Genomic DNA, 22,849 nt, shown 5'->3' on the forward strand with positions numbered 1-22,849 from the left:
AAGAGTGAAAATTTGTCTCAAAAACAAACAAACAAACCCCACACAAAGATAAAATCTTCCACTTTAAAAATGCTTTTTGCTTTTAAAATGGCATATATAGGCTGGGCATGGTGGCTCATGCCTGTAATCCCAGCACTTTGGGAGGCCAAGGTGGGCAGATCACCTGAGGTCAGGAGTTCGAGACCAGCCTGGCCAACATAGTGAAACCCCATCTCTACCAAAAACACAAAAATTAGCCAGGTGTGGTGACAGGTGCCTACAGTCCCAGCTACTAGGGAGGATGAGGCAGGAGAATCTCTTGGACCTAGGAGACGGAGGTTGCAGTGAGCCGAGATGGCACCACTGCACTCCAGCCTGGGCAACAGAGTGAGACTCCATCTCAGGAAAAAAAAAAAAAAAAAAGGCATATATATCCATATTTCACTGGGCCTTCACAAAGCCCTGCTGGTCAACCCTCAAGAATTGAAGAATCAGAGAACTTAGGAATCGACCTGGAACTGCTTATGTAAGTGAGAATCTTAAGCTAAACGGCCTAGCGGTAAATGCCTTCCCCAGCCTCAGAAGTCTATAGTCAGCAGAAAGCAATAACAGCATCCTCCCTTCCACTCTTCCCTTCAGGCTGGACACATCCCTGTCCCTATAGCCTTTGTACTCGGGCACAGACGCAGGAGACAGAGCACTCAATTTAGAATCCCTGGGCTCACACTGGCTTTCCTACAGACACAGGGGGTCCATGAGGCCCACAGTGACATACACATGTACACAAGGATGCACACGCTGACGCTGACGAGCCCGGGAAGTCAACACAGAAGAACACACGCAGGCACACACACAGCCACAACTCGACCTGCGAGGTCTACAACCCCACAAATGAAGAGAGGTGGATACCATCTCACACAAACTCCAACTCTGAGAGAAACACACACACACAGGTCTACAGATTCACCTGAACAAGACGCCATCCATAGTCACCGGCACAAAGCATCTATGCACTATCACACAGAACACAGGCAAGCAGACATAGATGATACTCCCAACCATCCAGTCTATAGCGATGAACTGCAGAGCTACATGCACAGATACACCAGTCATACATTCAGATCTGTGTAGACACAGTGAGGCACACATGTACACATGCGCACTTACACAGAAAGATGCAGACCCAGTTGAGCGCGGTGGCTCAGGCCTGTAATCCCAGCACTTTGGGAGGCCAAGGCGGGTGGATCACGAGGTCAGGAGATCGAGACCATCCTGGCTAACACGGTGAAACCCCGTCTCTACTAAAAATACAAAAATTAGCAGGGCGTGGTGGCGGGCACCTGTAGTCCCAGATACTCGGGAGGCTGAGGCAGGAGAATGGTGTGGCGGAGCTTGCAGTGAGCCGAGATCACGCCAATGCACTCCAGCCTGGGCGACACAGCAAGACACTGTCTCAAAAAAAAAGAAAGAAAGAAAGAAACGTGAGGCAAGAGCAAACACCTACATCTGTAAGATACACAGAGAAACAAACACATACACAAACTTACACACATAGAAAAAGACTCATACACTCTATAATCAACAGTTCAACACCCCACCAAGGCTCTTGTCCTGGGTTGCTATTAAAATTGGGTGCTGAATACAAAAATTAACTGGGCGTGGTGGTACATGTCTGTAGTCCCAGCTACTCGGTAGGCTGAGGTGGGAGAATAGCTTGAGCTGGAGAGGTTGAGGCTACGGTGAGCTGTGATTGTGCAACTGCACTCCAGCCTGGGCCACAGAGTGAGACCCAGTCTCAAAACAAAATCAAACACGGGCGCTGCACTGGGCAAGGGAGGTCTGGGCACAGCTGTGCTGATGTGGGCAGTGGACACAGATGTCAAGCGAGAGCCTGTGGCCAAGCCTAAGCTGCGGTTAAGGTGGGAGGCTGAAGGGTTTGGAATGTGCACCACCCTGCCCCACGCCAGACCACCTCTCAGTAGGAACGTGGCACTGCACTTCGGTGCTGGACTCCTACTTCTGGCTGTGTGACTTGGGACACGTTACCCCACGCACCTGTACCACAACTTCCTCATCTTCCAAATGGAATAATAATGGTTAGCAAACCTCCTTGGGTTGCTGTGAGCATTCTGCCAGAAAAATGTACTCCAAGCTCTTGAAGTAGGTCTGGCATGTGATTGGTGCTCAGTACGTATTCAGTGTTCCTGACGCCGACATCATCACTGTGTTCATGGCACAGCCCTGTGCCGCCACGACTGGGCCGCCACCCAGACCTTCCTTTCCCACCCCAAGGGTGAACTGTGGACAGAGCCCCCTGGGAGGGGCTAGGCCAGAGCTCTCCCAACTCTGGGTACCTCCGCCCGTGGGCTTCAGATATGTGGCTTGAGAAAGGAGAGTGGGGGCAGGGCCCCTGGAAAACCCCTCGAGGCCAGGCCCACCACTCCCAAGATCCCTAAGACTAGGGGCTTGAGTCTTTCCTGCAGACGGATGTGGGCAGGAACCCACTCGACTCCACTTGGGGACGTGGCCGAACTAACAGGACAAATCCCAGTTCCTGGGCACCGCCCTCCCAATATCCTCGCAATTAGACACCCATTCAGCGGCACTGCACTGATCTGCACATCTAGATTCACGGCTACATTCGCCCGCAAGAGCGTGGCGGTTGCCCGAGCTCCCGGCTGTTGGCCCAGGAACTACATTTCCTAGAAGGGTAGGTTACATACTCGTTGGCGTCCTGACTCAAGCACCGGCCCGGACTCCCTCTAGGAAATGGAGTCTGACGCCTGCGCGGCGCAAAGGCTCCCGGGAGGTGTAGTTTGCGCCGGTTCTGCGCAGGCGCACTTTCCAGCGGCGGCCGCCTGCTGCTCTTTGTGGCAGTCGCCGTCCTTTTGTGGGAGTTCGGTTTGTCCACTTGCCGGTCCCTCAGACCGTCAGCGGTCTCTGTCCGCCTCGGGACCTATCTGCTGGTCGCTCGGCGTCCGATGGCTCCGGGCCGCGGAACCTTAGGCCTGGCCCTGGTCTCCGAGCGCGGGTTCGCCCGGAGGAGCGTGTGGCGGGGGTGTGCCGGGGCGTGCGTGCGCCGGGCATGGGGCTGAGCCCGGTGTGGGGAGTGGGTATCTGCGGAGCCGGCCTGAGCCCCGCCTCAGCCGGGCGCGGGGAGGGGGCTCCGTGCGTGTGATCGTGCAGCTGTGAGCGCGTGGCCGCCCCGCGAGGCTCCGCTGCAGGCCCCTGAGCCCCAGGAGCAGGAATCGCTCCTCTGGGCCTGCCCTGGGTCCTGGAAGGTACAGAGCTGCCCACTCCTCCCGGGGAGGCTGCCGTGGAGGCCATGGAGATCCCTGCCCCGGAGCCCGAGAAGACAGGTACAGCTTCGCTCTTGTAGTCAGCGTGTCTGTGGATTTGCACTTGAGGATATTGACACTCAGAGAGATCAGGCCAGTTTCCCAGAAGCATCCAGCATCTTTTTTTTTTTTTTTTTTTTTAATGGAGTCTCACCCTCTCACCTAGGCGGGAGTGCAATGGCTTGATCTACGCTCACTGCAACCTCTGCCTCCCGAGTTCAAGCGATTCTCCCGCCTCAGCCTCCCAAGTAGCTGGGATTGCAGGCGCGCGCCACCACGCCCGGCTAATTTTTGTATTTTTAGTAGAGACGGGGTTTCGCCATGTTGCCCAGACTGGTCTTGAGCTCAAGCGATCCGCCCGACTCGGTCTCCAAAGTGCTGGGATTACAGGAGTGAGCCACCGCGCCTGGCCTCCTGCTTCTTTCTTCCCCGTGCCCAACCATTTGTTCCCACTCAGACGTGCTTGATTGGGGGATAGCAGCTCTTTTCTTCATGAATTGGAGTGTCTGAGACACAGGCAGAATTATCCCTCGATGCTATATCAGTTGGTGCTAGCTGTTGGGGCTTGTTCCCCACCCGGCCTTGCCGGCAGGTTTGGCCTCCTCTCTGATTCTCACTTGTGCCACGACAGGTGGGCTTTAAGCTCAGCTGTGAGCCTGGTAGCCGTGGCCTTGACTCATTTCTCCTTCCCCAGCAATTTCCTCTCAGGATCCTGCTGTTTCCCTGAAAGAGAATCCCGAGGATATATCGGGTTGGGGTCTTCCCGAAGCCAGGTCCAAGGTGAGTGGCTGAGTGTTCTTCCTTCTTTATGAAGAGCGTTGGCACATTTCCTCCCCAGCCCTGGATCATCAGCCTTCCACAGACCTTCACCTGGGTACCTGCTGGCCAGTCCTGAGGAAGCTCTGGGCAGTGGAAACAGCTCCAGTTGAAGAGTCCACATGTTGCCCGAGGTGTGCCTGGAGATGTACTCTATGGAGTGTCTCCTCCAACCCGATTCAGTGGGTCAGTTCCTGGGGATCTCTCTGCCCAGCGCTGTCCTGGGAGCTCTGAGGAGTGGTTTTAGTGGAACCTGAGAAAGTAGGTGATGGCTCACATGGGGTCTGTCCACATGCTGGCCAGGGATTGGTGCAGGATGTTTGCACCGTTGATTTACTGGGACGGAATCGGACAGGGGCACGTGCAGCAGCTGAGAAAGACCTGGATTGCAGCACTGGGTTAAGAGTAGTGGTAGGGGAGGCATCCCTGTGTGCTTTCCTCTGTGCCTGGCCCCTGGTGTGGGGCCTTCATGGAGAGTCCTGGAGATTTATAGAATCTGATGGATCAGCAAGGAATTGGCCCTGGGCACTTCTGCAGCCACGTGGGACCCAGATCCCTCCTTTTACAGACTGTGGACTCTGTTCCTCATTTTGTTTCTCTACGGCAACCGCCCTACCCCATGGTAGTATTTAGAAGGGTGCAGTTGACAAAGAGCACAGTAGAGTGAAAGATCTGGAGGGATGAGGGGTCTATGGGTTTTTTTGTTTGGTTGGTTGGTTTTTAGCATTTTGTGATTTTGTCAGTCTGCCACTCAAAAGAGGTGACAGCTGATTATTGACAGCTAGAAACAGCTGTAAAACGTGTATTGTGAGATGTGCCTCACTTCTGTAGTGTGTCACGATGCTTTATAGTTCTCAAGAAACTTGACAGTCAAATGCAATGCATGTTCCTTGATTAGGGTATAGATCCAAAAAAATTGAAAAAGGGCAGTTTGGGACAATTGAGGAAATTTGAAAATGGGCTGTATCTTGGGTCATATTATATCAATAGTAAATTTATTGCGTGTGATAATAGTACTGTGACTATGTAAGAGAATATCCACAGGAGATACAAGTTGAAGACTGTAGAGTGAGACGTCATGATGTCTGCAACTTACGTTCAAATGGTTCAGTAAAAAAAAAAAATGTGCGTGCATGTATGTATGTCTGTATGTGTCTGTGCAGCTCCCTCTAGGTGGTAGGGCCCTTGTGCATGTGTTATTCCTATTTGTAAAATATTTGCTTGTTAGATCCTTGAATAACCAGTTGACTGTCCTGAGTACACATCGCCTTTGGCATTTTCTCTTGACAGTCTCATTCACACTCACAGTTCAAGTTGTTCTGTCTCCTGGGACATCTTGTGTGGTCTGTTCTGACTTCTCTGCTAGTGTCATTACCACATCGGCATCTGATTCCAACACATACTCTCTGGGCTTTTTATTCCCTTTCCTGCAGAATGAAGACAGATTAGACATAGGCTTCTCCCAGTGGACCAGAAATACCCACCAAAAAGGCCTGTGCGGGCCTCAGACCCTACCCTACTCTTGCTGGTTGATGCTCCCCACACTGAAGCCATGTAGCCTCTGACAGCCTCACTGGCCAGCACCATATTCTGATACCTTTGGGGCTATTTTTTGTTTTTCTTTCTTTCTTTTTTTTTTTTTCTTTGAGACAGAGTCTCGCTCTGTCGCCCAGGCTGGGGTGCAGTGGCATGATCATAGCTCACTGCAGCCTTCAACTCCTGGGCTCAAGCAAATCACCCACCTCAGCCTTCTGAGTAGTTGGGACCAAGGTGTGCACCCCCACACCCAGGTTGGAGCTTTGTTTCAGCCCATTTTCTCCTTCCCTCGACTATCATCGTCCTTCATGCCTGCATGCCTCAGTTAGGGGTGTGTTCTCAGCATTTGTCCTCATCTCTACCTCCTCATCTGAAATCCAGTGTTTTGCGGGGTAAGGTTTTATTTAGGTGTAATTTATATACAGCACAACTGTGCAATTTTAAGTATACAATTTGATGAGGTTGAGCAAACATATACAGTTGTGTAACCAGCACCACAATCATGATATGGGACATTTCCATGACCCAAAAATGTCCTCATGCCCCTGTGCATTCAGTCCTCTCCCCTCTCCCCTTGGTAACCACTATAGTTTTGCTATAGATTTTCCTCTTTAAGGATTTCATATGGAATTTATACTATGTGGTCTTTTGTCTCTGCTTTACTTCGCTTAGCATATGCTTTTCAGTTTATCCATGTTGTTGTGTGAATCGGTAGTTTGTTCCTTTTCATTGGTGAGTAATATTCCATTTGTATTAGTCTGCTAGGCTGAGACTTAACAGAAATTAATTTTATTACAATTCAGGAGGCAAGAAGTCTGAGATCAAGGACAGGCATGATGGCTCACGCCCGTAATCCCAGCACTTTGGGAGGCTGAGGCGGGCAGACTACGAGGTCCGGAGATCAAGACCATCCTACCTAACATGGTGAAACCCCATCTCTACTAAAAATACAAAAAAATTAGCCAGGCATGGTGGCGGGCGCCTGTAGTCCCAGCTACATGGGCTGCTGAGGCAGGAGAATGGCGTGAACCCAGGAGGTAGAACTTGCGGTGAGCCTAGATCGCGCCACTGCACTCCAGCCTGGGTGATAGAGTGAGACTCTGTCTCAAAGAAGAAAAAAAGAAGAAGTCTGAGATCAAGGTGTCAGCAGGGTTGGTTTCTTCCGAGGCCTCTTTTCTTGGCTTGTAGATGGCCACCTTTTCCCTACATCTTCACATGGTCTTACCTCCTCTATGTCTGTGTCCAAATTTCCTCTTCTTATGAGGACACCAGTTATATTGGATTAGGGCCCACTGTATTGAATTCATTTCAACTTAATTACTTCTTCAAAGAACCTCTCTCCAGGCCAGATGCAGTGGCTCATGACTGTAATCCCAGCATTTTGGGAGGCTAAGTTGGGTGGATCACTTGAGGTCAGGAATTCAAGACCAGCCTGGTCAACATGGTGAAACCCTGTCTCTACTAGAAATACAAACATTTAGCTGGGTGTAGTGGCATGTGCCTATAGTCCTAGCTACTCAGGAGGCTGAGGCAGGAGAATCTCTTGAACCCAGGAGGCAGAGGTTGCAGTGAGCTGATATTGCACCACTGCACTCCAGCCTGGGTGACAGAGTGAGACTATGTCTCAAAAAAAAAAAAAACCTCTCTCGGAGTTACTGAGGGTTGAGACATAGGAATTTGAGGTGAAGGATATACAATTCAGCCCATTACTCCATTGGATGGATATTCCATAGTCTGCTTATCCATTCACCAGCTGATGGATATTTAGTCGCTCATAGGCTTTTGCTATTACAAATAAATCCGCTATAAATATTTGAGTACACGTATGGCTGTGCATTTTAATTTCTCTTGCATAAATACCTAGGTGTGAAATTGCTGAGCCATGTAGTTTATCAATTTTATTGATCTTTTCAAAAACCCATTTTTTTGTTTTATTGATTTTCTCTATTTTCTGTTTTCCATTTCATAGATTTCTGATCCTTATTATCTCCTTGGTGTCTTAAGATTGAAACTTATTTTACTTACTTTAGTGTCTTTTTTTTTTTTTTTTTTTTGAGACGGAGTCTCGCTCTGTCGCCCAGGCTGGAGTGCAGTGGCGCGATCTCGGCTCACTGCAAGCTCTACCTCCCGGGTTCACGCCATTCTCCCGCCTCAGCCTCCGAGTAGCTGGGACTACAGGCGCCCGCCACCACGCCCAGCTAGTTTTTTGTATTTTTAGTAGAGACGGGGTTTCACCATGTTAGCCAGGATGGTCTCGATCTCCTGACCTCGTGATCCACCCGCCTCGGCCTCCCAAAGTGCTGGGATTACAGGCTTGAGCCACCGCGCCCGGCCTACTTTAGTGTCTTAAGATTGAAACATAGATATTGATTTGACACTTTTTTTTCCTTGCATAGCATTCAGCGCTGTAAATTTCTAAGCACTGCCTCATCTATATCCTACAACTTTTGTTATGTTACATTTTTATTCAGCTGAAAATAGTTTCTAATTTCCCTAGTGATTTCTTCTTCAACCGTATGTTATTTCAGAATGTGTTGTTTCATTTCCTAATATTTAGGGCATTTTCCAGATAACTTTCTATTATGGATTTCTGATTTAATTCTATTGTCGTCAGAGAATGAACTTTGTATGATTTAAAGCCTTTCAAATCTGCCAAGATTTATTTTATTTCCCAGAGTGTGATTTATCTTGGTAAATGTTCCACATGCCCTTGAAAAATATGTATTCTGCCTTTGTTGGCTAGAGTGTTATGTAAATATCTGTTAAGTCAAGTTGAATGATGGTGTTTTCAATTGTTCTGTCAGTTTTTGCATTATGTATTTTGAAGCTCTTTTAGTAGATACATTTATATTTAGGATTGCCATGAGTTCTTAACGAATTAAGCCTTTTATCATTATGTAATATTCTCTTTATCTCTGATAGTCGTCTCTCTGAAATCTACTTTGCTATTACTATAGGCAGTTCAGCTTTTTTTTTTAATTAGTATTTGCAGGGTTTATCTTTTTCTATCCTTTCAGTTTTAACCTATCTTTGTATGTAAAGTAGGTTTCTGTAGCTTGCTTTTTTAATTCAGTTTGACAGTCTCCACCTTTTAATTGGAGTGTTTAAACTATTCGCATTTAGTGTAATTATTAATATAGTTGGATTTACATGTCTCTTTTTTCCCCCTTTTTTTTTTTTTTTTTTTTGACAGAGTTTCGCTCTTGTCACCCAGGCTGGAGTGCAGTGGCGCAATCTTGGCTCACTGCAACCTCCACCTCCTGGGTTCAAGAAATTCTCCTGACCTCAGGTGATCTGCCACCTTGGCCTCCCAACGTGCTGGGATTACATGCATAAGCCACCCACCCAGCCTTGCTATTAGTTTTCTATGTCTTATGTCTTTTTTGTTTCTCTTTTCCTCCCTTAATGACTTCTTTTGAGGTAAACACATACTGTTCTAATGTACTCTTAATTCCTCTGATTTCGTTAATGTTTTTCACCTTTTAGTTATTTGATTGGATGCTGGACATTGTGAATTTTACTTTGTTGAGTAGGTTTTTGGAATTTCTTAAGTGTTTCTGGGATTTGTTCTGGGATGCAGTGAAATTCCTTGGCATCTGTTTGATCCTTTCAAGGATCACAGCAAGTCTGGAGTTGGGTGGTGGCCAGGATGCCCAGGCCCAGGGGGAGCAGGCGGGAAGGATTGGCAGGCAGTCAGGTGAGGACTGCAGGTAGCCTCTCTTGATCCCTTGGGGCACAGAACTTGCTGATATATATACAAGGTTTCCTTCTTTAGAGTGTAATAACGGTATCTAGTCTGGGTTCGGATCCTTTTGCATTAGTGAGCTTTGAATAGAGTTGCTGGGGTTTTTGTACTATTAATATTCTCTCAAATTTTTAAGTTTGAAATTCTTGACCCCATGAAGCATAGCATCTCACCCAGGACTTAGAGCGTGATACAACAGCCATGTGGGTCCCACCTCAAGTTGCCAAGACCCCGCAGTGTCTATTCAGACCTGCTTTCCCAGTCTAGAAGGTGGTGTGGGAATGCATGCCAATTCCCAGCCCCTCTCCCTGCCCCTGGTCCCCAAATTCAGTCATGGTCAGTGTCTACAGCACAACCTTCTGTGCATGGGAGAAGGTCACCTGAGGTTAACCCTTTACTTGTAGGGTCGTTAATCAATCTCTGGCTCCTTTGGAACCATGGACACAGAATCATTCCTGGGTGAGTGAGAAACCTATATGTCATTTCAGGAATCGGTGAGTTTCAAGGATGTGGCTGTGGACTTCACCCAGGAGGAGTGGGGTCAGCTAGACTCCCCTCAGAGGGCCTTGTACCGGGATGTGATGTTGGAGAACTACCAGAACCTTCTTGCCCTAGGTAAGATCCCCCCAGCCCCAGGCTGGGCATCTGCTGTCAGCCTTCTTCTGCATGGTAGATATTAAGGACGATCCCTTCAGTGCCAGCCCTGGTGCCAGATATGTCATGGGGTGGGAAGCAAGACCTGTGCCTTGGGGCACTCATGGCCAGGGGCCTTGGCCACGCCAGAAGTCCCCAGGGGACAGCGTAGGAGCTGGTAGCATCCTTGCTTGGCATTTCCCCTGGTCCTGGGGTGGGGGCAGGGAGAGAAGAGAGGAAGGTGGGACCCTGGAGCCCAGCTGGCTCTGAAACGGTCCTCGAGCAATAAAGTAAGGACGTCAGCACACGTGGGGTCTTCAGAGTGTGCACTGGGATTTGGGTTCCAGTCTGAGACCCTCACCGCTTTTGGCCCAGAGGACCTCCTGTTCCCAGAGAGGGTGTCCACTTCATAGGCATTGTCCTTGTTAGGGGCGGCGCCTGAGGTCAGCTGGGCCTGGAGAGCCACAGCATGCCCAGCCCCACTTTCTCCCCACAAGCAGGACCTCCACTGCACAAGCCAGACGTGATCTCCCATCTGGAACGAGGCGAGGAGCCATGGAGCATGCAGAGGGAAGTCCCTGGAGGGCCCCGTCCAGGTGAGCAGAGGCACAGGTGGAAGGGTGCCGGCCCCAGCACCTCCAGCGGCACCTCCTCCTATGGCCCCTATTTTCCTCCCTCCATTTGCTCTGGTTCCATGTCACCTTCTCAGGTCCTCCACCAGACCCTCCCGCCTGTCTCCCTTCAGCACATATTGAGCACTGCCTGTGTGCTGAAACCTGTTCTGGGATACAACAGGGAGCAAACCGGGCCATTGGGACCAAATGGCCACCTGCTGATGGGGGTGGGGAGGCAGGAATAGAAATATTGAGCCAGTGGTGTTGGCTGGGCAGCCGGGGGTGTGGGATTGGGGTCAGGGGGCCACCAGGGGAGGGGCAACTGGCATTGGTCAGTGTCAGCGTCAGGGTCAGCATCAGCATCAGCATCAGAGCCAGCATCAGCGTCAGGTTCAGGGCCAGTGTCAGGGCCAGGGCCAGCATCAGTGTCAGAGCCAGCATGAGCATCAGCGTCAGGGTCAGGGCCAGCATCAGTGTCAGAGTCAGCATCAGCATCAGGGTCAGCATCAGTGTCAGGTCAGGGCCAGCATCAGCGTCAGAGTCAGCATCAGCATCAGTGTCAGGGTCAGGGCCAGCATCAGCATCAGAGTCAGCATCAGCATCAGGGTCAGCATCAGCGTCAGGGTCAGGGCCAGCATTAGCGTCAGAGTCAGCATCAGCATCAGGGTCAGGGCCAGCATCATTGTCAGAGTCAGCATCAGCATCAGGGTCAGCATCAGCATCAGGGTCAAGGACAACATCAGCATCAGAGTCAGCATCAGCATCAGGGTCAGCATCAGTGTCAGGGTCAGGGCCAGCATCAGTGTCAGAGTCAGCATCAGGGTCAGCATCAGCATCAGGGTCAGGGCCAGCATCAGCATCAGAGTCAGCATCAGTGTCAGGGTCAGCATCAGTGTCAGCATCAGCATCAGCATCAGGGTCAGGGCCAGCATCAGGGTCAGGGTCAGCATCAGCATCAGGGTCAGCATCAGCATCAGGGTCAGGGCCAGCATTAGGGTCAGGGTCAACATCAGTGAGGACTTCTAGGTTGTGGCCAAGATGGCAGCCCTCCATGAGGGAAAGGGGACCAGGGTGGGTCTTGAGCAGAAGGTGGTCTGTTTTTCTTCTCCAACATTCTTTTTGTAGACTTCTCTACTGAGTTGGTTGATGAATAAGTGAATTAAATAATTTCAGCTTAATTTATTGGACAGTGACTGCTGAGCATGTTAGGTGTCTAGAAAGCTTAAGAAACACCTTTCTGTGGGAAAGGCAGCCAATAAGCTGTGGAGCACAGAGCACAGGGGTCGGGGAAGGCAGTCCCTTCTCCATACCCGCTCTGCTGCCACACACCACCCAGCCCCAACCTGCAGCAGCAGCTGCAGCCCCCGCTTTCTGGTCTTTATTTCTCACCCCAGCCTCTGATGCTTGCTTTGTCCTCTTTGACAAAATTACAGGTTTTAAAAAATTCATATTTTTGTTTGATTCATATATGAATACACTGAAAATGAGGCTGAAAGGTTATTAAAATCCTGCATAATCTTTCCACCCAGAGATAACTGTTCTCTAATAACTAACCACGTCACTGATTCCTCTAGGCCGTTCCTCTGTGTGCGGATAGACTTTTCTAAAGCGACACGTGGCCGGGTGCAATGGCTCACGCCTGTAATCTCAACACTCTGGGAGGCCAAGGCAGGCAAATAACCTGAGGTCAGGAGTTCGAGACGAGCCTGACCAACATAGAGAAACCCCATCTCTACTAAAATTACAAAATTAGCCAGGCATGGTAGCGCATGCCTGTCATCCCAGCTACTCGGGAGGCTGAGGCAGGAGAATTGCTTGAACCCGGGAGGTAACTCCAGATAACAAGAGTGAAACTCCATCTCAAAAAAAAAAAAAAAAAAATTAGCCAGGCGTGGTGGTAGGCGCCTGTAATCCCAGCTACTCTGGAGGCTTAGGCAGGAGAATCGCTTGAACCTGGGAGGCAGAGGTTGCAGTGAGCCATGACCGCACCATTGCACTCCAGCCTGGGAGACAGAGCTAAACCCCGTCTCAAAAACATAAATAAATAAAGCCTTACGCACCCTTGGAAGCACAGCACGCACACCGGAGTCTGGCTACCACACTGGCCGTGACATAGTGAGCATCCTCACGTGATGTTTACTGATTGCACATTATCCCTTAAATGTATGTGCCCTGCTGTGTTGCTGGCCCTATTGCTGCCAAAACGACTTTTTTTCTGGCCTGGGCCTCTTCTCTCTGCTCTGTGCACCTTCCCTAGACTCACCTCTCACTTGGTGTGGGCGTGGTCTACACTATAGCAACACCAGCTGAGCTGCAGCCCTTTGTCACTGACCACCTCGTGGGCCTCTGCCTGCATGTCTAAAACCAGACTTGGAACTGGACCTTCCTCCTCCCGTCCCTGTCTTTGCAAAAGCTTCCATCGTCCATCCTTGGCTTGGGTGTTTGCTGAGGTCTCATCCTCTCCCCCATTTCCTCTCTTGCCACCTTCAGTCAACAGCTAGAGCCATCAGTTTTAGCTCCTCGATGGCTCTCAGATCGGCTGCTTCCTGTTCATTTTCACAGCCTTGGTACCAGTCTGAAGTTGCCATTTTTCACCTGAATTATTCAGATGGCCTCCCTAACTGGCCTCCCTAACTGCTCGCTCCCACCTCCTTACACACCACCAAAGCCACCTTCAAGACAAACCATTATACCAGGCACAGGGGCTCACACATCTAATCCCAGCGCTTTGGGAGGCCAAGGCGGGAGGATCGCTTGAGCCCAGGAGTTGGAGGCTGCCTTGAGCCATGATTGCACCCCTGCACTGCAGCCTGGACAACAGAGCGAGACTCTGTCCCCGCCCCCTGCTTCCCCTGCTCCCCGCCCCCCAACCAAGATACCACATGATCAAGGGTCACCCTCTGTGCAAAAGGCCTTTCCTCCCCCACTGCCCTCTGAGTCAGGCATCTGGTCACCTCAAACCCATCCACCTTGCCAGGGTCACCTCTCAGCCTTCCTGCCTCTGCGTATCTTGTCTTCATCTTACTGTCTCACCTCTGAGCCTCTGCACATGCTGTTCGCTTTCCACCTGGCTACCTGCCATGTGTGCCATGGCCAGTTCCACTTGCCCTGCCCTTCTGGATGGGTTGGGGCCACGGGCAGCACCACCGTGCAGCTCTGCCCACTGCACTAGATGCCCCTTTTTAAGCCTGGGAAGGACAGAATTAGAAATAAAATCTCCTGCCAGCTCAGAAAACCTTGCTGTAGAGATAGAAAAGAAAGCAAGCCTTCTTATCGAATAAGTGTTTAACCAGATGTGGTGTGCAGGATAGAAAAACACATCCCCCTTTGACAGAGGAGACAGATCCAACCCAGCACACAGGGCAACTGTCTTCACCTAAAGGAAGAGTACAGCTTTTTGGGTTTTTATTATTTATTTATTTATTTTATTTATTTTGAGATAGGGTCTCTATTGCCCAGGCTGGGGTGCAGTTGCGTGATCATAGCTCGCATCCTCAATCTCCCCAGGCTCAGGTGATCCTCCCACCCCAGCCTCCTGAGTAGCTGGGACTACAGACATGTGCCACCATTCCTGGTTAATTTTGTATTTTTTGTAGTGGGGTCTGTGTTGCCCAGGCTGGTCTTGATCTGGGCTCAAGTGACCCGCCCACTTTGACCTCCCAAAGTGCTGGGATTACAGGCATGAACCACCGCGCCCAGCCTCTTGTACCTTTTTGACAAGCAGGAAGTTACATCTTGGACTGGACTCTTGGACTAGGGTCATTTCGCTTCTGAAGAGGTTTGCATGCGTCTCAGAGAAAGCGTTTGCAGTTCCCAGTGTTCTAAAGGGAAGCGCTGGGGTGTGGGAGGACCTTTTTTCCTTTTGGCACCACAGACAATTTTTAATTCATTTATTAGTCCCAGCTACTCGGGAGGCTGAGGCCGGAGAATGGCGTGAACCAGGGAGGCGGAGCTTGCAGTGAGCCGAGATCACGCCACTGCACTCCAGCCTGGGCGACAGCGAGACTCCGTCTCAAAAAACACAAACACACAAAAAACTTGTATTTGCCCTGTGTATTACGATCACCTGCCATGGTATTGACACAGCAGTCGGTCAGCCGATGTGTCTGTGAATGAGTGTAATCCTGATCACCAGCTCCCCAGCTTGCCCCTTTCTCAGCCCCCTTGGTGCTTGTAGCTGCTCCTCCGGGGATTCCCTTGGCCTCTCCACCTCTCCCAGTCTTTGCTCTCTGGTAGCTCCTTGCGTTTTCTTCCTCTCCCTTCTTCCTGCTCTTGCTTGCACATCTCATCCTGGGCTCTCCCTTCTCTCTGCCTGCGCCTTCCAGCCTTGGCTCTGGTGTCCTCTCCTCTCTTTTCTGGGCTTATCTGCATCTCCAGGTCAGTTCTCAAATCTGAATTCTAGGCCAGGTTTCCGCTTGCTCACAGAAAATCACTTTCAATATCTTACAGAATGGCAGCTGAAGGCGGTACCCTCTCAACAGCAGGGTATTTGCAAAGAAGAACCCGCCCAGGAGCCCATCACGGAGCGGCCCCTGGGCGGGGCGCAGGCGTGGGGGCGCCAGGCCGGTGCTCTGCAGAGGAGTCAGGCTGCGCCCTGGGCGCCTGCACATGCTATCGTCTGGGACGTCCCTGTAGAGAAATTCCCCCTTAGGTGTCCCCTCTTCGCCCAGCAACGCGTTCCCGAGGGGGGACGCTTGCTGGACACACGCAAGAACGTCCAGGCTACTGAGGGCAGAACCAAGGCTCCTGCTAGACTGTGTGCGGGAGAAAACGCCCCTACGCCAAGTGAGCCGCACAAGTTCCCCCAGGCGCGCCGGCAGCGCGGGGCGGGCGCCGGGGAGGGCGAGTTCGTGTGCGGCGAATGCGGGAAGGCGTTCCGCCAGAGCTCCTCCCTCACGCTGCACCGGCGCTGGCACAGCCGGGAGAAGGCTTACAAGTGCGATGAGTGCGGCAAGGCCTTCACCTGGAGCACCAACCTCCTGGAGCACCGGCGCATCCACACGGGCGAGAAGCCTTTCTTCTGCGGCGAGTGCGGGAAGGCCTTCAGCTGCCACTCGTCCCTCAACGTGCATCAGCGCATCCACACGGGCGAGCGGCCCTACAAGTGCAGCGCCTGCGAGAAGGCCTTCAGCTGCAGCTCGCTGCTCAGCATGCACCTGCGGGTGCACACCGGCGAGAAGCCCTACCGGTGCGGCGAGTGCGGCAAGGCCTTCAACCAGCGTACGCACCTCACACGCCACCACCGCATACACACGGGCGAGAAGCCCTACCAGTGCGGCTCCTGCGGCAAGGCCTTCACCTGCCACTCGTCCCTCACCGTGCACGAGAAGATCCACAGTGGGGACAAGCCTTTCAAGTGCAGCGACTGCGAGAAGGCCTTCAACAGCCGCTCGCGCCTCACCCTCCACCAGAGGACGCACACGGGCGAGAAGCCCTTCAAGTGCGCCGACTGCGGAAAGGGCTTCAGCTGCCACGCGTACCTGCTCGTGCACAGGCGCATCCACAGCGGCGAGAAGCCCTTCAAGTGCAACGAGTGCGGCAAAGCCTTCAGCTCCCACGCCTACCTCATCGTGCACCGGCGCATCCACACAGGCGAGAAGCCCTTCGACTGCAGCCAGTGTTGGAAGGCCTTCAGCTGCCACTCGTCCCTCATCGTGCACCAGCGCATCCACACTGGTGAGAAGCCCTACAAGTGCGGCGAGTGTGGCAGAGCCTTCAGTCAGAACCACTGTCTCATTAAACATCAGAAAATCCACTCCGGGGAGAAGTCGTTTAAGTGTGAGCAATGTGGGGAGATGTTCAACTGGAGCTCGCACCTCACTGAGCACCAGAGGCTGCACAGCCAGGGGAAGCCGTTGGCCATCCAGTTCAACAAACACTTGCTCAGCACATACTACGTGCCTGGCAGCCTGCTGGGTGCAGGGGATGCTGGGCTGAGGGACGTGGACCCCATCGACGCGCTGGATGTGGCAAAGCTCTTGTGCGTCGTTCCGCCCCGGGCTGGCAGAAATTTCTCCCTGGGAAGCAAACCTCGAAACTAACATGATGTGCTTTGGTGTCAGTAGCCGCCTTCTGAGCTACTCAACGAGGAAAGCACCTGATCCTCCCTGGCTCCTAAATCCAGACCACCTTTCTCCAGGTGTGGGAGCCTTGCCTTATCACCCCAATCAGGTCTGCATGCCAGGGTGCCTCTCTTAGTTAAAGTCAGTCACCTCCCCAGAAGGGCCACACGCCGGGAGGAAAGTTGAGAGCCATTTGAGGTAGTCCTGTCACCTGTTTTCCTTGATGGACCTGGAAGTTGTTGACAAGGGGAAAGATCTTTCTTGCCAATAAAAAGAAGGGATCTTGTTGGGTGCCATGGCTCACACCTGTAATCTCAACACTTTGGGAGGCCAAGGCAAGGGGATCGCTTGAGCCCAGAAGTCTAGGACCAGCCTGGACAACATGGTGAGACCTCATCTCTACAAAAAATGCAAAAATTAGCCAGATGTGGTGGCGTGTCCCTGTGGTCCCAGCTACTCAGGAGGCTGAGGTGGGAGGATTATTTGAGCCTGGGAGGTCAAGGCTGCAGTGAGTCATGATTCACAGCACTGCACTGCAGCCTGGGTGGCAAAGCAAGACCCTGTGTGAAATAAAAAGGAGGTATATCAACTGTTGTATCCTCGGACGGACTCCTGACATGGCTTCCATCAGGAGTTTCCTCCATAAACTATTATTTTCAGAATAATAATAAAACGAGAATTATGAATAGCATTACTTTCCAGTGAACATTATTATATTGCTAGAGAGGAGAATAATCTTGGGCGGTGGGCATTTGGAAAAAGTGAATTTCCTGGACTTACCTCATGTAAATAGCTCTACTGCAGAGCTGTGTATTAGTGACAGTGCAGTCAGGGGTGTTCCCACAGCTGTCACAGCATGGCCCAGCAGCGTTGTAGCCAGATCCTAACATGCCAACATCACCTCTTGCCATTTAGCCCCTGGTGAGAAATTGGGAACTCCCAGGCAGTGCCCAGTGCATCCAGGGAAGATGGGCACGACATCAAGATAGATGTGTCTGGAGGCTCCCCTTCACTGATTGGGGCTGGGCAAGGCCACCCTGGGCTGGTGAGGCTGCCCTGCAGGGCTTCTCACTATGTAGCACCAGTCACCAGCCCAGGTCACAGAAGAAGCCCCTCCCAGCATCCACTGGAGGCAGGGAGCTGAAGCCCAGGGAGACGGGCTCCATGGTGGTCCCACATGGAGGTGTTGTACAAACCCTGGAAAAGGTGGCTCTCCCTGTCCCCTGTCCCGACACTCTTCAGAGATAGGAAGACAGAGTTAATCTTGAATGAATGTTATTTCTACTCAGTCCTAAGCAAGAATAAGCTGCCCTCTTGGTGATAATACTTTACGTTTGTATGGAGTGCTATCATTTATGAAATTCTTTCGGTATGCTTTTTAAGTTATGCTGGCAAAATAACCACAGTTCAGAAAATGTGGACTTATGAAAAATAAAATCCCCATAATTCTTAATAAAACTGCATTTTGCACTTTGATACATTACCCTGTGCTTTGCTCATATAGAACTTTGCATTATTTTAAACATAGCATATCTATAGTTTTTATCTTGTTTCCCCATTTAGCTTTGTAGCAAATTTTTTTTTTTTTTTCAAGCATCTAAACTCTCCTTGTTATACTTCTAAACAGAGGCACAGTGTTCTCTCTGGTCTCTTAGATACTCTTTTGTTGGATGTTGAAGTTATTTCCATGGTGCAGTGGTGTGATCACAGCTCACTGAAACCCCAACCTCCCTGGCTCAGGTGATCCTCCCACCTCAGCCTCCTGAATGGTTGGGACTTTGAGCCTACAGGTGTGCACCACCATGCCCAGCTAAATTTTTTGGGGAACAGAGGGATCTCACTGTGTTGCTCAGGCTGGTATTAAACTCCTGGTCTCAAGCGATCCTCCCACCTCAGCCTCTCAAAGTGTTGGGGTTACAGGCATGAGCCACTGCACCCAGCCTATTGAGCTTTCTTTTTGAAAAATATTTGAATATGCCCTTTGTCCCTCTTTATATTGGAGTCTTGATGTTTTTCTTTTATGTATGTAAAAACTTTTCCCTGATTATGAATTTTATATGTATATTGGAAAAAATTTTTAAAAATCACAAAATCATAATAAAAATGACCCTCAGGTTTCAGCTCAGTGGCCCATGCCTGTACTTTGAGAGGGCAAGGCAAGATCACTTGAGCCCAGGAGTTCAAGACCAGCCTGGGCAACATAGGGAGATCCCATCTCTACAAAAAATACAAAAAAAATTAGCTGAGCATGGTGGTGCGTGCCTATAGTCGCAGCTACTCTGGAGGCTATGGTGGGAGGATCGCTTGAAGCCAGGAGGTCAAGGCTGTAGTGAATCATAATGGCACCACTGCACTCCAGCCTGGGTGATAGAGCAAAACTCTCAAAACAAAGACCTTCAGAATCAGTTCATGGATCATTACCTGGAGATAAGTACTAGTAACATTTAGATACATTGTCTTCCAGTTGTTTTCTATGCATGTATACATATCGTTTTTCATTTAAAAGAAAATTAGGCTGGGTGCGGTGGCTCATGCCTGTAATCCCAGCACTTTGGGAAGCTGAGGTGGGCGGATCACCTGAGGTCAGGAGTTCGAGACCAGTCTGGCCAACATGGTGAAACCCTGTCTCTACTAAAAATACAAAATTAGCTGGGCGTGGTGGCAGGCGCCTGTAATCCCAGCTACTCGGGAGCCTCAGGCAGGAGAATCACTTGAACGCGGGAAGTGGAGGTTGCAGTGAGCCCAGATTGTGCCACTGCACTCCAACCTGGGCGACAAACAAGAGCAAAACTCCATCTCAGAAAGAAAAAAAAAAGGAAAATTAGATTCATATTCTACGTATTATTTTTATCCTTTTCCATTTAACATTTTATGATAAGTATTTTCCATGTTATAAAATATTTTCAGGCATAATTGGCCACATCATTTTCTATGTTACAGTTGTATCTTAATTTATCTATTCCCTTACTATTGAACATCAAGATGTTGCCTATAAATAATTATTTAACATAGGCCTCTGTGCCTATCTTTGATCATTTCCTCTGAGTACGTTCTGAGAAATGCGGTTACCTGGTGAAGGTTATGAACACAAGCTCATCGCTGTTCCTGGGTGGAATCTGATCTGGTGGGCCTGCTGTGAGCTGTTCCCAGCGGCTCTGACATGCCACTGTCACCACTCCCTGGCCAGCATGGGGTCGTTCCTGCCTTGATTTTTATATTTGCCATTTTGAGGCTTTAAGACTATTATTTGTCCCTGCTTGTTGGCCGTTTGTTTTTCTCTTCATATGTGTGGTCTGTTCCTGTCTTTTGTCCACTGTTCTCTTTGGTTTATTTCACACCCACACACATACACACACACACAGACACACAGACACATAAACACACACATACACACATAAATAGACACATAAGCACAGACACACACACACACATATACCCTTGGCATCTACATTTTTCTGTCTTTGTTATAACATTTTTAAGCACAGAGGTTTTCTTTTTCTTTTTTTTTTTTTTTTCTTTTTATGAGATGGAGTCTTGCTCAGTTGCCCAGGCTGGAGTGCAGTGGTGCGATCTCGGCTCACTTCAGGCTCTGCCTCTTGGGTTCACGCCATTCTCCTGCCTCAGCCTCCCAAGTAGCTGGGACTACAGGCACCCGCCACCATGCCTGGCTAATTTTGTTTGTATTTTTTTTAGTAGAGATGGAGTTTCACCATGTTAGCCAGGATTGTCTCGATCTCCTGACCTCGTGATCTGCCCTCCTCAGCCTCCCAAAGTGCTGGGATTACAGGTGTGAGCCACCGCGCCCAGCCAATGCACAGAGATTTTCTAATTCTGTATAATAAGGTCTATTAGATTTTGTTTCTTTATACTTTTCATTGGCACTTAGCCCCTTAACTCCTTTTTTGGTTCTATATATTACATTTAACTTTTAAATTACTCTTGAATTGTATTCCTCACTATTCCTTTAGAATTGTCTATTATATTATTGTAGCTTCTTTTTTTTTATTTTTTGAGATGGACTCTCCCTCTGTCACCAGGCTGGAGTGCAGGGTTGCAGTCTTGGCCCACTGCAACCTCTGCCTCCCGGGTAACTGAGACTACAGGTGCGCACCACCACATCCAGCTAATTTTTGTGTTTTTAGTAGAGAGGGGATTTCACCATGTTGGCCAGGTGGTCTTGATCACAAGATCCACCCACCTCGGCCTCCCAGAGTTCTGGGATTACAGGCCTGAGCCACTGCACCCAGCCCTGTAGCTTCTTTTTTTTTTTTTTTTTTTTTTTTTTTTGAGACGGAGTCTCGCTCTGTCGCCCAGGCTGGAGTGCAGTGGCGCAATCTCGGCTCACTGCAAGCTCCGCCTCCCGGGTTCACACCATTCTCCTGCCTCAGCCTCCCAAGTAGCTGGGACTACAGGCGCCCGCCACCTCGCCCGGCTAGTTTTTTGTAGTTTTTAGTAGAGACGGGGTTTCACCGTGTTCGCCAGGATGGTCTCGATCTCCTGACCTCGTGATCCGCCCGTCTCGGCCTCCCAAAGTGCTGGGATTACAGGCTTGAGCCACCGCACCCGGCCCCCTGTAGCTTCTTAATTGACTCTAAGCCCAGGAGTTCAAGGCTGCAGTGAGCTTTTATTACGCTGCTGCACTCCAGCCTAGGTAACAGAGCAAGACCTGTCTTTAAAAACTAATTAATTTTTTTTTTTTTTTTTTGGCCAGGCGCAGTGGCTCACACCTGCCTGTAATCCCAGCACTTTGGGAGACTAAGGCGGGCAGATAAAGCGGTCGGGAGTTCAAGACTAGCCTGCTCAACGTGGTGAAACCCCGTCTCTACTAAAAATACAAAAATTAGCAGGGCATGGTGGTACACGCCTGTAGTCCCAGCTTCTCAGGAGGCTGAGGCAGGAGAATCGCTTGAACAGGAGGTGGAGGTTGCAGTGAGCCAAGAGCAAACCACTGCACTCCATCCTGGGCGACAGAGCTAGACTTCATCTCCAAAAAACAAAAAACAAAACAAAACAAAAACTAATTAATTTTTTGAAAAGAATTACTTTTTTTTTTTTTTTTTTTTGAGATGGAGTCTCTCTCTCTCGCCCAGAGTGCAGTGGTGCCATCTCAGCTCACTGCAAGCTCCACCTCCTGGGTTCAAGCGATTCTCCCGCCTCAGCCTCCCAAGTAGCTGGGACTACAGTCGTGCACCACCACGCCCTGCTAATTTTTGTGTTTTTAGTAGAGACGGGGTTTCACCATGTTAGCCAGAATGGTCTCGATCTCCTGACCTCGTGATCCACCCCACCCACCTTGGCCTCCCAAATTGCTGGGATTACAGGTGTGAGCCACTGTGCCCAGCCAAGAATTGCTTTTGGGGTGGTTATGGGACCTACTCAGAGATCCTGTCTGTTTCTTAATAGTATGAGGGCACAGCCTCATGGTGATTCCTACGTTTGTGACTTTGGCAGTCCCACACCACCGCTGGGAGCAGAGGTACCCTTTCACGTGTTGCTCTGCGGCAGCGTTTAAGAGGATTCATGAGAACGACTGCTGCAGCTCACGCTTATCCCCATCGGCTGCTGCGGCTCACGCTTATCCCCATTGGCTGCTGCGGCTCACGCTTATCCCCATCGGCTGCTGCGGCTCACGCTTATCCCCATGGAGTTATGATGTTGTGTCAGGGTCCGCAAGATCACCTTCAAGCTTGACAATTTGCTAGAGGGACTCATAGGGCTCAGAACAGTTATGGTTTGTTACAACGAAAGGATACAGACTAAAATCAGCAGAGTCTTTTCCAGAGGAAACCAGGCACAAGCTTCCAAGTGTCCCCTCCCCATGGAGCTGCGTGGGGACACAGTTAATTCTTTCAGCAACAATGTGTGACAACACAAGCAAAGTGCTGCTAACTAGAGAAGCTCACCCAAGCTGTAGTGTCCAGGGTTTCGATGGAGGGTGGGTTGCACAGGCATGCAGAGTGGGAGCTTAGGGACGTAAACCAAAAGACTCTTGGGGGCTATCACCCTAGACTTAGTATTTTGCCGGGGAAGCAAAACGTAATGTTTCCAGCAAGCATTTTGGTCAGGACATAACAGGAGACCATTCTGAACAGCTGGGATTAGTGTTTTAAAAGGAAAGCCATGTGA

General features: G+C 50.2%; 2 protein-coding genes across 3 annotated transcripts in view; one reads left to right on the plus strand and one right to left on the minus strand.

The window, feature by feature from the left end:
- Positions 1-3,306, minus strand: part of LOC105480780 (breakpoint cluster region protein-like) — a 30,155-nt gene extending 26,849 nt beyond the window's left edge. Inside the window, exons 1-2 of the mRNA XM_071078925.1 lie at positions 3,265-3,306; positions 2,703-2,935 (exon numbers count right to left, since the gene is read on the minus strand). Of these exons, the coding sequence (XP_070935026.1) occupies positions 2,703-2,935; positions 3,265-3,306 (275 nt within the window). The remainder of the gene's footprint in view (positions 1-2,702; positions 2,936-3,264) is intronic.
- Positions 2,826-17,417, plus strand: LOC105480696 (zinc finger protein 74). 2 transcript variants are annotated; one of them, XM_011739806.3, is made up of 5 exons: positions 2,826-3,338; positions 4,012-4,097; positions 9,903-10,029; positions 10,548-10,643; positions 15,111-17,417. In XM_011739806.3, exons 1-5 carry the CDS (start codon positions 3,305-3,307, stop codon positions 16,700-16,702), a joined length of 1,935 nt encoding a protein of 644 aa, XP_011738108.2. In that variant the 5' UTR covers positions 2,826-3,304; the 3' UTR covers positions 16,703-17,417. The 2 variants fall into 2 exon arrangements, with proteins under 2 accessions (XP_011738108.2, XP_011738107.2); XM_011739805.3 differs by having other exon boundaries at positions 2,851-3,338; positions 10,545-10,643.
- The last annotated feature ends 5,432 nt before the right edge of the window (positions 17,418-22,849 follow it).

Source organism: Macaca nemestrina, chromosome 15, assembly GCF_043159975.1.
Source record: "Macaca nemestrina isolate mMacNem1 chromosome 15, mMacNem.hap1, whole genome shotgun sequence".
Lineage (NCBI taxonomy): Eukaryota > Metazoa > Chordata > Mammalia > Primates > Cercopithecidae > Macaca > Macaca nemestrina.

What these genes read in the sequence shown, in the direction of transcription:
- LOC105480696 (XM_011739805.3), top strand. Translation starts at nt 3,305, where the DNA reads ATGGAGATCCCTGCCCCGGAGCCCGAGAAGACAG. An exon ending in CCCGGAGCCCGAGAAGACAG is followed by an intron (nt 3,339 to 4,011) that starts GTACAGCTTCGC and finishes CTCCTTCCCCAG; the next exon opens with CAATTTCCTCTCAGGATCCT. An exon ending in TTCCCGAAGCCAGGTCCAAG is followed by an intron (nt 4,098 to 9,902) that starts GTGAGTGGCTGA and finishes ATGTCATTTCAG; the next exon opens with GAATCGGTGAGTTTCAAGGA.